The 16,659-nt window shown below is 39.2% G+C and overlaps 1 protein-coding gene across 1 annotated transcript in view; it reads right to left on the reverse strand.

The window, feature by feature from the left end:
- Positions 1-8,808: 8,808 nt before the first annotated feature.
- CREG2 (cellular repressor of E1A stimulated genes 2) overlaps positions 8,809-16,659 on the reverse strand; it is a 45,234-nt gene continuing 37,383 nt past the window's right edge. Inside the window, exons 3-4 of the mRNA XM_049784949.1 lie at positions 12,886-12,999; positions 8,809-9,258 (exon numbers count right to left, since the gene is read on the reverse strand). Of these exons, the coding sequence (XP_049640906.1) occupies positions 9,111-9,258; positions 12,886-12,999 (262 nt within the window). The 3' untranslated portion in view covers positions 8,809-9,110. The remainder of the gene's footprint in view (positions 9,259-12,885; positions 13,000-16,659) is intronic.

A 16,659-nucleotide genomic window follows, 5' to 3' on the forward strand; every position in this document is an offset into this window, starting at 1 on the left:
GGTGATTAATTATTAATTATTTCTTTAATTGTTTATTAACTATTTATACAATTTATTTATTAAAATATTAAACAATTTCAGTTGTGTGGTCTCATCCTTTGAGTCTGGTCTCTAGAAGCATCCACCCCTGTCTGTAACATGGGAAGGAAGTCATGATATCAACAGAGGATTATTATGTGTTTAATGTGATTTCAACATTTTCTGTTCAATTGTTGAGTTAATGGAACTTTAACGCTATAAGCTGGATTTCCTACCAGCACATGCATGTATATTCTGAGTCACACTCTGCAAGGTTCTGAGAGAAAAACTGGGTTGATTTCTCCCCATATTGCAGCTCCATCCTAACTCTAAAAGCTACCAGAACTCTTATTTTTTCAGTGATATCCTTTAGAGTTGTCCATTAAAGGGCCTCACTAAGTTTTGAAAACGAAAATGGAGGATTCGCTGTATTCATGGCCTTTGAAGGAGAGGGACAGTGAGTTATGGAATATCACTGGTAATATGTTCAGTTTCAGTATCAGCATCTTCTTCCCTGAGCTTCCTGCAGACCTGAGGACATACAATTGGGAATTCCTTTCAGTGACACATGTGTTTTGGCTTCTGCAAGAGCAATACAGATTCCTACATTTCTATTATTTGATTCCCTTGCTACCACTTTCAAAGTCTATAAAATACTGTAGCTTAAACCCTAACTTCCCCATATCCTACCACTGCCTTCTGGTCTTGAGAGTTTCTTGTGACAGGTCTGCTGTAAATCTTAGGCATGCTCCTTTGAATATAATTTTCCTTTTTTATCTTGCTTCTCTCAGTATTCTATCCCTATCTGTGGGATTCATCATTGTGACAAGGATGTGTATTGGGTGTTTTTCTTAGGGTCTCTTTTAGCTGGCAATCTTCGGGCATGCAGAATTTGGTTGCATTTCGTCTTTAGCTCTGGGAATTTTTCTGCAATGATGTCCTTGACTGTTGATTCTATCTGGGGGTTTTCTTCCTGGGTTTCTGGGATTCCAATGATTCTTATGTTGTTTCTGACAAACTTGTCAAGGACTTATATTTTAGTCTATTCACAGTCTTTGAGTAGTTTTTCCATTGTCCATTCATTTGCTTTAAGGTTCTTTTCCAATCTCTTCTGCTGTATTGTGTTCTGCTTCTTATCTTCCAGCTCACTAATTCTGTCCTCAACTGCTGATACTCTGTTGGAGAGGCTTTCCGTTGAGTTTTTAATTGCATCTACTGTTTTTCATTCCCATCATTTCAGTTTGGAGTTTTCTGATTTCTATCTTAGTGTTCTCTTTGGCTTGCTCTATTTTTTATTTGATTTCTACAAGCATCCTACATATTAATACTCTTAAGTTCCATGTCTAAGAAGTTAACTATGTGGTTGGTACTTTCTGGGTCTTCAGAGCTGACATCTTCATTCTCTATGCATGCTGTTGTTCTGCGTTGTTTTCCCATTGACATGTTTGAAGTGTGGTTCTTTTTATGTGTTGTGATGGAGTTCATGTTCTAGAAGACATGCGTGGCCATGGAATGAAGCGGAGCAGTCAAGCTTTTTTTGCTGGGGTCTTCCTTGGTTTTCACTCACCGGGAATGAGGAAGCAGTCACTGGTGCCGCTTTTTTTAGAGTCCCCCTTTAGATCAAACAAGCAGGTCAGTCCTCATCCTTGTGGGCAGAGACAAAGCCTACCTGTGCAGGGTGCTTGAAAGCCCTTTTTGCTGGGGTCTTCTTAGTTGTCGCTCACCAGAAAATCCCTAACTTCCCTTATTAAGGCAATTTCTGATGCAAAAAATTTTAAGAAAATGCTTGAAAGTTATGTGTCTGATAATGAAATGTTATTAGAAATATACATAAATCTGACCAAAACCCCAGATAGGTCAATATTTGGGCTGATATTACCAGGCACCTTTTAGACTGAGTGTGGGTTCTGTCCTTTCACATTCTTGTACTTTGAGAGCTGTGACAACCAAAAACATGAACAAAAACCTCAGTATCAGCAAAAGCGCTTGTAATTTCTGGACTGTGTGGCATGACAACCCCTCCTTTTTTTAAAATTCTAAAGATTATTTATTTCTTACTGTTTCTCATGACATTGTACTATTTACAAATAAGCATTGTATTTTGATTTATAGCATTTCTCGATCAAATATTATAAAGGGTCCTTCTACACCAGACTAAATTCAAAAGACTAAAACAATTTACCCAAGATTGATAGCACAGCACATACAACTATTAGTTTTCACTGCCTCTTTAGGTCTTTATTCAAAATTTAGCTGTCCAGTATGATCTGCCTTTAATAGAACAATTTGGCTGTATGCAGTGGTTTCTTTTCTACCATGGCAGGTTTCTACACTGCAGGCTTCTTTCAGCTGCTGGTTTCTTGGTAGCTGCAGCCTTTTCCCCTACATAATGCTTCTTCTTCTTCTTCTTCTTCTTCTTCTTCTTCTTCTTCTTCTTCTTCTTCTTCTTCTTCTTCTTCTTTTTTTTTTTTTGGTTTTGTTTTGTTTTGTTTTTCTTCTTTCCCATCAAAGGCTTCTTCCTACAGTAGCCTCTTTTCCATCAAATTTGGCTTTTTCTGCTGCTTTAATCATCGAGATTTAGTGATTCCTGGCCTGGCAAAAAATGGTGTTTTGGAGCATTTTCTTGGTATATGGGTTCAATTTCAACATAATTCAGGTTTTTTCAGTGGATTCTCTTTTGGGACTCTGTAATGAATCTTCTTGTATGGTGCAGCAGGGCTCTTTACATCTCTGGGCTTTTCAAGATTCTGCTAAGGTTGTTATTAAACAGCTTATGCATAGGAAGATTGTAGTTACTTTTGAGGGATGCAGTTTTATGCCATGTTCCATAGCATGCGTCTTAATTTGCTGGAAGCTCTTTAAGTCCACATGCAGAAATGACCCTCATGCCCAACAGGAGCAAGTTTTAGTAAGTTTACTTAGTTTAAACAAAGTAATTCCAGTAATTTTTCTGAAGGCATTCATGATGTCATTGTCTACATTATAATGATGACGTGTCCCCTGCACTGGATACAGTATTCTTCCTCCATCACACTCTCCCTCCCTTCAATAAACCTAGGTTATCTCATGGTGCATACTGCAGGAAAGTGGAAAAGGTCTGTAGGTGCTAATGTGGCATAAAAGGCTTTAAAGAGATTAAAGTTTTAGGGAGCACCCAAAAGTGAGAGGAATGAGGGCTGGAGGTTTTATGACTGATGGTGGTAAAGAACATTCAAAACAGTTACTTCAGAGAACAGGGAGAGTAAGCTGGTAGGAGTAAGACACAGGGTGGGGGCACTAAGGGAGGGTTCTGGTTCAGGGGTGAGCCTGAATTTAAGGTGAGATCTGTCTTTCCTTACTAACATTTAGCTGCATTCAAACCTGAATTTACTCAGGACTGTAGTTTGCCAGAATATATTTGAGGCTCAAGCAGTGGGGCTGACTTGGGCACACAATACCAGCTACCTGCTTGCTCTAAAACCTATTCATTATTCATGGCTGATGCAGGCTCTGTGCTGTAGAACAGGCCAACTGCTCTGTGGCAGGTCCACCAGGCTAATTCTTAGCTCCTAAAGCTGAGTCAGACATCCCACTGCCAGAGAGGAAGAGAAGCAGGCAGAGTGTCTTTCTTAGACCCACTCAGCTCAAGATGTGTGTCTCGTGTATCTTCTTTGTATATCTCATGATGTATTCCCTTAATATCTATAACTCTTTTTTGAATATCCTCTTATATAGTGACAATTTTGCCCACTGGTCTTTTTATTTGATTGTCTTTTGCTTTTCCCCCTTTGAGATCTGTTTTTATAAGCAATACTGGTAGAAGAGTATCTCTGTATAAAATTCATGTTTGAACCAAATTACGGAGAATGTTGGACTTTATTCGTTGGCCCCCAGATGCACCAACAATATCTTGTGGCATTGTTTCTCTTTTGAATAGGCACATTAAAATGGGAAAATAATACATATGTAAACAGTTTTTATCTAATAGATATGGGAACACAAATTTAATAATGCAATTAGGCCTATACCCTGAACATTGGCATAGTGATTTTGCTTAGGCCTCAGAAGAATGGGCATTGCCCATACACCCCTGAACAATAGATACTATCTATGAAAACAACCACAATTGTCTTTAACATTACCAAGATGCAAATCTCTACCATGGAAGACCTACCACTGCTCTGGCATTGACTTACTCCAAAGAGTGCTCTCAACACCCAGAGGACTCAGCAACAGCCTGCTTGCAGAGCATATCGCTCTGCATCCAATGGTGTACTGAAACTAGAGGATGCTCCACATCAGCCTAACTTTGATGAAAGAAATGCATAGAATCCAGAATCTTTAAATAAAGGAATCTGATATCAACAACAGCTAAAGTGTGAAAAAGTTTTACTGGGAACATGGAGAATGATTCAGGTTGGACAGACTGGTATGCCTGGAGCCCAGAGTCTGTCTTATGCCAATAAACTTCTGGGGAGAGGCCTACTTGTAATCAGGTCAAAGATTTTTTTCCATTTCCCCCATATTTTTCTGGGCCTACGCAAACAATAGCGATTGCCACTGTCACACCTTTACTATTGTAGGTTTTTTTTTTAACACTTATCCTTTAAGAAAAAAAAGTAGTTTACTGAACTTAAAAACAAATAACTGTAGTAGAATGCCTGTTTCAAATACAGGCAGGAGATGGGAAGAGGGGAGGGAGGCATTGGGAGGGGGGAATATTACACTGGTGAAGGGGATGTTCTGTTTGTGACTGTAGCTCAACTATAATCATGTTTGCAATCATGGTGCTTAAATAAAAAAAATGGAACTAGAAAAAAAAAAGATTTGTGTCTGAGATGGAAAGGAGGCAAACAACCAACGTGGCTCCATTAGCCCAGGATGTTCCTATCTTCAGCACAGAGTAGTGTATACCCATCATCTCCCAGAGACTCCCCAGCCCAGGGCAAGTGGGAGCAATGGCCACTTCCAGTGGAGCACAAGAACATGGCTGAGAAGTCAGAGAGCAGGCAGTCATGAAAGTCACAAAGCTGACTGACCACTCTTGTGGTTCTTGACCACATCCTGTATCCATCTTGGGCACTTTCTGCAAGCCTTGAGTTCTAGGAATAACAACTATGGCAATGAATTAATTCTAAGAGTAGAAATTATTCCAATATATGGACCCATCTGTATTTTCAATATACACTGGATACATTGCACATAGTGCCTTAAAATACCACAACACTAAAATGCTTCATTATAAATATCATGTTTAATTATAACATTACATGAAAGGACTGTGTATAAACTTCATATTTTATTTAACCAAGCATGGATATTATATCAGAAATGAAATAGACTTTGTTTGGAAAATAGATATTACACTCTACACATGCATTTCATAGCATACAACTTAGCTTCACTACAATTTAAATGCAATAGCTGACTTGATGTTACAGAAATAAAAAAAAAAGACCTTGTATTTTCCAAACTTTTTTGATGGTCAAATTATTAAAAATTAAATAGAGACTTTCTGGGAATTTTATAGAAATATCTTTCAATTAATGAGCAACTCTTTAATAAATCATTTTACAAGGCATATCCAAACAATAATATCAGAATTACACTTTGTAGTTGCCTATATAAATATTAAATTAATGCAAAATATAACAATAGGCTCAGGATATGTGTTACTCACAGAAACAAGAGAATTCTATTAACAGGAAGCTTACTGCAAACATCCTTGCTGAATCATTATGTACATGCTTGATATACCCATTCATTGTTTCCTCAACATCATTCATGGAAGAAGTATCCTTCCCCCCATATATAGTGTATTCAGAAAGCTGCTGGTTTCTTATTAATTTTATTGGCATTTAAATTGTATGCATTTAGAAGACATAAAAAAGTCATAGTTCTTTCACAAATGTTAACCAAAAAAAAAAAAAAACTAGCTTTGGGCATGTAACTCAGTTTTCCATTTAGGACCAATAAAAGTAGCATAAATGCTAATTTAAGATCTAAACTTAACTTTTGTTCATATTAAATTTTCTATTCTGAGATAATTGTAGATTCTGAGATAATTACAGATTCAGAGCAGGAGTAAGAAATAATTTTAAAAGACCTTATATATTTATAGTCTGTTTCCTTCAAGGGAACATCTTATGAAACCATCAGACTTGGCACTGATAGACTCAAAACATTTCATCACCACAAGGATATTCTGTGTTACCCATTTAGCCACATGCACCTCACTTCTGTACCCTCTTCCCTGGCAGCCCTTCTCTGTACTTTATTTCTATAGAGTTTAGCATTTCAAAATGTTACATAAATTGACTGATATATTATAAAACTTTTGGAATTTTTAAGCATAATTTTCTGAAGTCTTCCAAGATAGTGATTTTTTCATAAATTCATTCCCTTTTATTGTTAAGTAATATCCCACACATGATGTTTCATAGGGCACCCATTTAAGAACATGTATTTGATTACATTTTGTTTGTTTGTTTTTGGACCAAATCTAGTGCTGCTCAGGGATTACCCACCCTGTGGTTACTCCTGACTCTAAACTCAGGAAACATTCCTTGTGGAGCTCAATTCCCTTGTGCTGGGAATCATTACATGCAAAGCAAGGGCTCTACCCTCTCTCATTCCAGCTCCAATTATTAGCATTATTTAACTGTTAGCATGCAGATTTTGAACATGTTTTGCCTAATTTATGCCTCAATCTTTACTTTCTATAAGATGATTATAAGTGACATTATGTTTTAAATTTCTTTTACTTTGAAATCAATATTTAGATATGCTCTTAAATTTGGTGTGTTCATCTTGTATTCTCAGAGGTTGCTGCATTCATATATTAGTCTTAATAGTTAAAATTTTTTCTTCAGAAGTTTCTATGTAGAAAAATGCATCATCTGTAAAAGAGGATACTTTTATTTCTTTTTCTCCAATAATATTCATTTTATTTATTTATTAATGTGTACAGAACTTGGAGTACAGCTATCTAATATTAGCTGAAACTTTCTGGCCTGATGAAAACCTATCAAATTCAAACCCAGGGATTTGACACTCTCTCTCATTCAGTCCTTCAGATTTGATTATTGTGAGTTGGAGAATGATGTATCATACGAATAAGTAATTTAAATGGCACCCACATGACCAGGTATCATGCAGCAGTGTGTTGGACTTTAATAAACTACAGTAATGGAAACCACAAGCAATTCTAGTGTTGGGGCATTATACATAAGATAGACTAAGAAGTGGAGGCCGGGTTGTTTTGTGAACTAGGATTTAAGGTTAATATAAAAAAATATGTTTTTTTCCCATCTTACCTTTGAGGATTGAAATAATTTTAAACTTGTAAAACATAATACACCCTCAGATATATCTTTTGTCTTACACTAAAAGTCCAAAGTTTCTGTGAGAACTGATTTTTGATAAAGAATTATACCAAAAACAATAACAAAGAAAAAACCCCAAAGAATTATACACATATTACTCTGTTTTTGCTTACAGGCACTTAAATATATAAAGACAACTCAATGTGTGATTCAATTCTTAAAACAAATGTGTAACTATTACTCACACTTCTATTTAAAATGTCTATTTCATATGCATATATATGTAGATATTGTGGTCTTTTCGTGTGCTACACAACATGCCTAGCCACCAATATGTATGTAGTATCATTCTAGAAAGACAGGAAACTGGTAACAGTCTAGATCCTTGAAAGATTCAATATGAGGGTTTCTGGACATGTAATCACAGACAGATCTTAGACATATACAATTACAGTCATTTCTGAGAAATACCAGGAGTTCCTGAATATAATTTGTAGAACCATTTAAATTATGTTGTCAGGACTATATACCAGAAACTTTGGTGGGGGGGAGGGTGTAGAAATTAGTGGCATATCATCTGCAACCAATCACTTATCTCTTCAGATCTTTATTCCTTTTTCCAGCTTCTATACTCCATATATATATCCTTTGTTCCTGATACGAGTATCTTCATGCTAAGAGTCTGGAGTCACAACTCAGGAAGCTAGTATGGCCTCTCTGAGTTTCAGTCCTCCTCCCTTCAGCAGCAGCAAGATGACCTTGTCCAGGGCCTGGGCTGAGACAGGGCAAAAAATGTTCCTTTATTTACTTCCTTTTTTCCTTCTTTAAGACACTAGCTGTGTGCTAAGATGCAGTCTTGGGGCCAGAGCAATAGCACAGTGGTAGGGCATTTGCCTTGCACGTGGCTGACCCAGGACGGACCCCAGTTCAACCCCCAGCGATGGTCCCCCAAGTCAGAAGTGATTTCTGAGCGCATAGCCAGGAGTAACGCTTGAGCGTCAGTGGGTGTGGCCAAAAAAAAAAAAAAAGATGCAGCTTTGTCTTCTGCTCCTTGTTCCCTTCCTTCTCTTCCTCCCTCTGCTGTCTTTGCATCAAATGAGTGCTTTGATTCTGAATGTCACTCCTCATGCCTAAACAAAGCATATGCCTGGTGGTCGAAGAGCTGGAGCTGAAGATGAGTCTCCCTCCATTGCCAGCTCACAGAGAACAGCTGAAGCACCAAACTCCTTTTCACATGGCCCAACCTGCACAGAGGGAAAGCAGCACTCCATGTGGCCAGTGCATTCCAGCAGAGAAGTCAATACACTCAAAGTCCAACAGTATGATTTGGCAACCACACAGCCCTGCCATGGGGGAGTCAGGCCAAGTTCTTTTGTGATTTCCATGAGTTTAAAGCAAGGTCTGCTTTTGGCACAGCAAGTAACACACAAATCTCACAATACACAGCAGCCACACTGTATATATAGATATACACTGGTTGTTTTGCTTGTTTGTTTGTTTGTTTTGAAAAACAAAACAGTAACTGTCTTAACTCTGGCAACCAACAGATGAGTTTAGATTGGAGGTCTGGCAGGGCAGAGAGATTGTGTGTGAAGGACCTGTGTGAATGGGGGTACGTGACCCACCACTTATCTCCTGGTTGCACAGGGCTCTTGGGTCACCCTCTCTCCTGTGCTGCCAAGATGTTGAGCCTCTTGAACCCCAGAATATGTATGCTGCAGGCAAGAGCTGCCTGGCTACCACACAGAAAACCTTTCTATAAATATGAATGACTTTCTTCTCCCTCCGTCAGGCTTTTCTGGGAACAGCTTTGAAATATTCCTCCCTTGGAACGTCAGACACTTCTCCATACCAGCTCTGAAGCCAGACATGCTCAACTCGCATCTTCATGAAGAACCACTCATACTGCCGAGGCCACTTCCTCATCACGGGGTGTCTGTAGGGGGAAAGGGAGGTTGTGAAAGAAGTTCTCTTGGAATGGGCACCCTTGTAGAACATGGGTACCCAGATTCCCAAGATTCCAAAGTGAATTTGAGCCCCAGTTCAGAGGAATGATGTTCCTCAAGCTGAGGCTGCTCAATGACCTCATAGGAGATATTGGCTGCACTTGGTTTTGATGCTGTGTAGAGAATGATCCATTAAGCATGGACTTATTTTCCACAAAGGTTGCTATCTGAAAACACACAGATTTTATGTGTCTTTTACAAAACAGTTAAAGAGCTGATCCCTGAAACATCTGATGGTGATTTCCATTCCTGATTCCTGAGGTGGACTTGACACATGCAGCCAACTAGAAGCAAGCACAGACAACACTCACCTGCCCACTTGTGCCACTGACCTGCTGTCCTTAAATGTCTGGGAGAGCCAGCGCTCATTTTTACACGCCATTATCTGGACTGTATCTAAACACATTCTTACTAAAATATGACAATAAAATGTAAACTGAGAAAATGATGGGTAACAGTACAAATGGAATAAGAAGTTATTAACTGTCTAAAACAACTAATGTGTTTTTAAATGACCATAAACTTTCAGAGAAGCTGAAAATACAATCTAAGATCACTTTTTTCCCCTACACATTTGGAAGTTAGCACCAGCTGATGACTTAGCAGCTAAATGCTCTTGTGGCTAAGATAATGAAATAATTGTTGGTAATTGCTGCTATTTTTAGTAAGCTAGTTCAGGACTCGCAACTGAAATACATTTTGGCATCTGCAAATAAGGGGCAGATCTAGTGTACTTCAGTCTGGGACACTGGCTTTGGGTTTAGCAAGTGTCAGTGGAATTGTGGATGTCACACTGGTTGAGCTGCTCTGTGAAATCTTCTGTCTTAACAGTATTATTACTGCTAATACCATTTTATTATCTCTCATCTTTCACATATAAGAGGCTTTGGCCATTGTCGCTGCTGCCACATCTTATTGGGCCAATCAGACTGGAGCCACAGGGCAGAAAACAAAACTGAGTTTTTGAAAAATTTGGGCCACTTATATCCTTCCACCATGCCCCACTCAGCCTAGGGCCTTGAACAAACATATATTATAAGAGTGTCTGTTACCTCCCCCAATTCATCCCTCTAGAACAAGGCAGCAAGCTAAAGTTCTGGGTCTCTACTTGGATCACTGTGGGCCAGTAGAGTCTGCTGTGTCGTCCCATGAGTGGTCTGTACTTCTCCTATTTGAATAAGTACATACATTCCTCTAGGCTTTAAAAAATAAAATCAACTTGATAAGCCCAGCTCTGTCACGTTATTCTTGAAAAAACATATCAGCTATGAGAACTTCTCACCAATAGAAAGAAAGGCCTTGGAGAGAATGATCTGTGAACTTAAAAGAAGGTATAGGTGAAGTTCCCAGAAGTAGGAGGTAAAGAACTGAGCTAGGCATTGCTAGACAGTTTAGAGATAGTGCTGCCTGTTGTCATGTGGGAAGTGAGAGGGGCATATCCCAGGGTTCTACCTAAGATTTGACCCCTGCTTGTTCCATGGAAGAGAGGCTAAAACCAAGGAATGATATCAGGACTTGTAAACAAAGTATATTCAGGAGCCAGAGAGATAGTGCTGTGGATAAGGCACTTGCTTTGCATTCAGCTGACATGGCTTTGATCCTTGATACCTTGTAAATGACATTGGTGAAGTCAAATCCCAAGATGTAGAAGTCACTGGTGACATTTTTTATTGGTTTTTTTTTTTTTTTTTTTGGTCTTTGGGTCACACCCGGCAATGCTCAGGGGTTATTCCTGGCTCTACGCTCAGAAATCACCCCCAGCAGGCTCGGGGACCATATGGGATGCTGGGATTCGAACCAGCAATCTTCCGCAGGCAAGGCAAACACCTTACCACTGTGCTATCTCTCCGGCCTCTTATTTTTTGGTTTTTGGGTCACACCCCGTAGCGCTCCGGGGTTACTCCTGGCTCTGCTCAGAAATCGCTCCTGGCAGGCTCAGGGGATTATATGAGATGCTGGGATTGGAACCACTGACCTTCTTTCTGCATGAGAGGCAAACACCTTACCTCCATGCTATCTCTCCAACCCCAAGAACCACATTTTTAAAACCGAAGAAACATAGGATGGTACACACAAAAAGTCATGCCCCCCCCCCCAAAAAAAAAGACGTCACTGGTGAGGTCAAATCCTGGGCAATTTAGAGTACTCACAAAGAAGCACCCACTAGAAACTTCTGGAGAGTAACTCTGTTTATTATAGGTGGGAAATGGATATGTATCTTAGGGTATGGACTCTGTGTTAGCCAATTAGGTAGAATGTGAGAGAGGATTAAAACAGGATGTGTGCTTCTGTGTTTTGGGAAGACAGGGTAGGGAGATTAGGGAAAGCAGGGGGTGTGCCTCGGTGTTAAAACAGGGTGTGTGTTTAAGGTGATCAGCTATAGTGCCTTATATGGTTCCCTTGCCAGGAGTAATCCCTTAAATCCTGAGCCAGAAGTAAGTCTCATGCGCAGTCATATGTGGTCCAAAAAAAAAAAAAAAACAATAAAATAATGAAGTATATTCACATGCATACACATATCAATGTTTATTTCTCTGGATCAGTGTGTCCCAAAGTAGGTGAAAATGCCCCACACACACATTTCTCAATAATGGGAAGGGGGTAAAACTATGGGTGAAACTTGGGGCACTTGTTATTTGTCTGCCTACAGAAGGTAGGTTTCCAGGGGGGACACTGTGTGATTTTTTTTTCCTAAAAAGTAGTGCTCTAGATATTGGAAACTATAAATCTGTGTTAACATATCGGATCCCAGTCCACTCCAGAGTTAATTTTGTTTTTCCCTTTTGTTCACTTGCAAACCCTCTTCAGGATAGTAATAAAATGGTCTTCCTTTGCTATGTTTACTTACTGGATAATTGTCCAATACATAAAATAGCCCCATCCTTGTGACCAGGTCATTCCATTTCCCACCTGCTTTTGTGTAAATCTTTCAGATTATTGGCTAAGTGCACACTGGCCTATTTAGGGTCCACACTACTGAGTGGTTACCCACTGTTCAATTATGCCCTTTATGAATATCCTTCTCACCCACAAAAGCAGATGCCTACACTCCTAAACACTCTCTCCATGCATACACTCTCTTAGCCATAAACAGCCCTGACATCCTCTAGCAGTGGTTCTCAAACTCTAGCAAGTACATTCATGTGCTGGGGCATGAGGATTACATTTTAGGTTACTGAGTCTTATCTGTAGACTGCCCAGTGTGGTCAGTTGGCCAGGGGTGGGTCAAACACATAAGTGAGAAGTTCATTCTAAGACAAACTTTTCTCATCTCTGCTTAGAGCAAACACTTGGAAATGTTTGTGTTCTTTCTATCTCAAGGTCAGGCATTGGTAAAAGAAAGAGTGCAAGGATCTGCATGGGACACCTGGATATACCACATTCTTGCCAATCCACTATACAGTCTGGTCTCTGTGGCCACCTCCACCTACCAAATGAGTTGCAAAGTGCAGCCATTGAAAGGCAGCTCAGATCATTTCTGCTATGCCCCTCAACTCCAAGCTCTGCTTTTCATTCCTGTGCATCACTGGGAAAACAACTAAGAAGAATAGACCAACCTTGAAAACATAGCTTGCTTGGCAAATTCTATTTCTTCAGGTGGTACAGCAACCATCTGGCCAGTCAGTGTCAACCGGGCACACCGAGGGTCTTCTGGGTCAACAATAGTTTTTCTGCAAGTCAAGAACATTTTTATTGATTAAAATGAGGATAGACCATGAGGCTTAAACACTGACAATTTTCTTAAAAATTAAGTATAATTGCATTGCTGATCATATCATTTAGGTTTGTACATTGGAATTCCCTTGCATGGGTAGCATGAAATGTGTACATATTTGTGCATATTTGGGACACTAGATAATAGCTGAGATGATTGAACCAGGAGTGCATGGGCGGGCTAGCCTAAGACATCTCTTTCAAGAACCACTGGCCAAGACAAGTATTGCTTTGCCAAATAAATCCAGGGCCATCATTCTGAAAAAAAGTGACATATCAACTGTAGCAGTGTAACAATCTACCTGAATCCATCAGTGTCTGAGATATATTAAGAAGGTTAGTTGGGGATCATACAGTGAGTCCACCCTATCCAGAGTACAGTAAGTAGTGTGTTTGCATTATATGCAGCCATTATATGCTGGCTTCTATCACCAGCACCACATATGATTTCCCAAGCCTGCCAGGAGTGATCCCTGAGTGCAGAGCCAGGAGTAATCCCTGAGCACTACTATGTGCAGCCCAAAATGTTAAAAAAAATGCTTTCCAATGAAGTCTGAATATATCAAATAGTCCTGATTCATATATATTTATCTTTCTACAAAGGGACAAAGTCATTGTTAAGGGATGATTCAGGAGCTTTTCTAAGTCCTATTTATTTTCCCTTTAGCTAAGAGATTTTTTTTATTTCTGGGAATCCTTGTCATACAGGTTGTAAAAGATTTTAAATACACAAATTACTAAAGAAGCAAATATTTCAAAACTGCTAATAAAACTTAGCTATCTTAAAGACTAGGTATATTTAAAGAATTTTAGTAATTTTTCTTCTTTATTGTTTTTATTTTTGTTATTGTTTGTTTGTTTGTTTGTTTTGGGGCCACACCTGGCAGTACTCAGGGGTTACTCCTGACTGCAGTCAGGAATCACAGAAATCACTCCTGGTACTAGTTACTCCATATTATGGTTCTAGGGAAACCATATGGAATGCTGAGGATCAAACCCAAGTTGGCCAGGCACAAAGCCCTATGGCTCTGGCTCTGAAATTTTAGCCATCTTCGCAGACCAATGACACAATTTAGTCAGAAACTTTTCACAATAGTCTTATGGTACTTTTTATCTTCTTAGCAAAGAGAAAGCTAAAATATGATTTTACTCAAATATACTACAGATGCTAAAGCCCAGTTTTATAATAATTTAGCTGGATCATACATATTTTCCTTTCCCAAAATTAATTCTCAAACCTTCTAAGACCCTCTATATTCAAATATTGTACATTATAATTAACCACTTGTAATTTAATAGAATTTAATTATAAAGCATAATTCTTTTCTTTCCTTAAACAAATATCTTCATACATTATCTGTCATACTTAAAGCACATTTATATTTTCTATAAATTTAAACTCCTGTCTTTTTTAACTCAAATAAATTAATTACTAAAATTTATAATTACTAAATTAATTACTAAACTTTGATAATTCCCAAAAGACTTGGAAAAAAGACACAACTTCAAAAATAGTTAGTAGGGAGTGTTTGCCAGCATGGGGAATGGCAGGCCTCCGCCATGCCAAAGGCCTTTTTAACCAGGCCTAGGAGGGGTACGGGGCTTGGGTCACCCCTGCACCGGTCCACCTCCTCCCTCCAGAACTCCAGGGCTACCCCTGGTCCACGCTTCCAGGGGGCCAGTGAGGTGGGTCCCAAAGAGGAGTTTAAAGGGGCCTCCAAGCTCTCCCTATTTCCCGCCCAGCTCCAAAAGGAGGGTTGGGGGAGTGAGTTTCCAGGCTTCCAGCTCTTGAAGGATCTCCTCCTTCCTGGGAGCCGGGAGTGTTTGCCAGCATGGGGAATAGCAGCACAAGATCACAAGTTGTGCTGGCTTCAGGAAGTCATAGGTACCTTTCCTTCCTAACCCTGTCCATTCTGAAACTGTGCCGGGGCTAGACAAATACAGACAATTATTTGGATACCAGTGCATTTCACCTGTTTGTCATCATATACAGAATGTCTATGTTGTATACTTTCCTTCCCTCCTTGGCTCACCACCCAAAAGCTCATTTTTAGTCCTTTACTACCTCACTCCCAATGCCTATTACCCCACATTTAACCATTTTTACCCCCAGTTCTTGGATCCCCATGAAGCACATTATTATCCCCACCCAAGCTAGCAGCCAACCAGCTACCAAAGTGGAAAAATAGACTCTCAGGTTGAAAGGAAACCAGTACTCTGTCCCTACTTATCTACATTCAACAGCCGCATGTCCTCCACCTTTCTTCATTGTGTAACTGCAGTTGCTACCATACTAGGTTTCTGATTAGTTCCCACAGAAAGGCATTTTCCGATATGAAACTGCTAGGAGTCATTTTGCAGACTCCAGAGGGCCAAATCACAGACCAAAGTGGCATCCAGGATTCAGCACTCTCCTCCGTACTATTTTTAATGACAAAAGGGACATGCATTTATGAATATCCTAAATGTATTCCCTTAACCACTATAACTCTTATTGAATATCCCCTTATAAGTGAAATTGTGCCCAATGTTTATTGTTTGTTTGTTTGTTTTTCTTTCTTTCTGATCTGTTTAACAAGGAATTATAGTAGAAGAGCCTTTTGCTTTAGAATTCATGTTAGAACCAAGTGAAGGGGGTTGTTGAACTTGTTCCCTCCGCTCCCCAGAGACACCAATAATACATTGTGTCATTGTTCCTCTTTTGCATAGGCACATTAAAATGGGAAAATACTACATATGCAAACAAGTTATCATCTAACAGAGATAGTAACACAAATTTTGTAATGCAGTTAAGCCTTATACCCTGAACACTGGCATAATGACTTGGCTCAGGCCTCCGAAGAATGGGCATTGCCCATACACCCCTGAACCATTGACCATCTACAGAAACAACCACAGTTGTCTACAACATCATCAGGAGGCAAACCTCTACCAGGGGAGACCCTGCCACTACCATGGCATTGACTTTACTTTGTTCCCTTGACACCCAGATGACTCAGAAACAGCAGCAACTTGCTTGTAGGGCAGGACACTTTGCATCTGATGGTGAGGTGACTTCGATGAAACACAGAAACCAGGATCTTTAACTACATAAACCGGACAACAACAACAGCTAATGTGTGAAAAAAAATTGTTGTGACCACAGAGAATGAATCAGGGGTTGGACAACCTAGGATGCCTAGAGCCCAGAGTCGGTCTTACGCCAGAGAACTTCAGGGATAAGGTCTCTTTGTATTTAGGACAAGGTTCTTTTTTTATCCATTTTACCCATATTTTGCCGGGCCTATGCAAACAACACTTGCCACTCTCACACCGTTAGTGCTGTATTTTTTTTTTTAACTTTTATCCTTTAAAAAAAAAAAAAAACAAGAAGAGCTTACTAAAGTTTCTGCTGGTGCTTCAATGAATTCATTGTGAGCCAATAGTTTTCAAAAATATTCTTTCCTTTCTCTTCCATCTCTTTAGTTTTTCTTTCAACTTTCTATTTCTTTAAAAAAAACATGTTGCTTTTAGTCTTCCTAAAAATATATTATTATCAGTTATGTCAACTATGTAATGCATTTTCTTTAATTAAATTAAAAAATATAAAAAAAGTAAGATGCAATGTTATAGCTTTA

The sequence above is a fragment of the Suncus etruscus genome, chromosome 12, assembly GCF_024139225.1.
Source record: "Suncus etruscus isolate mSunEtr1 chromosome 12, mSunEtr1.pri.cur, whole genome shotgun sequence".
Classification (NCBI taxonomy): domain Eukaryota; kingdom Metazoa; phylum Chordata; class Mammalia; order Eulipotyphla; family Soricidae; genus Suncus; species Suncus etruscus.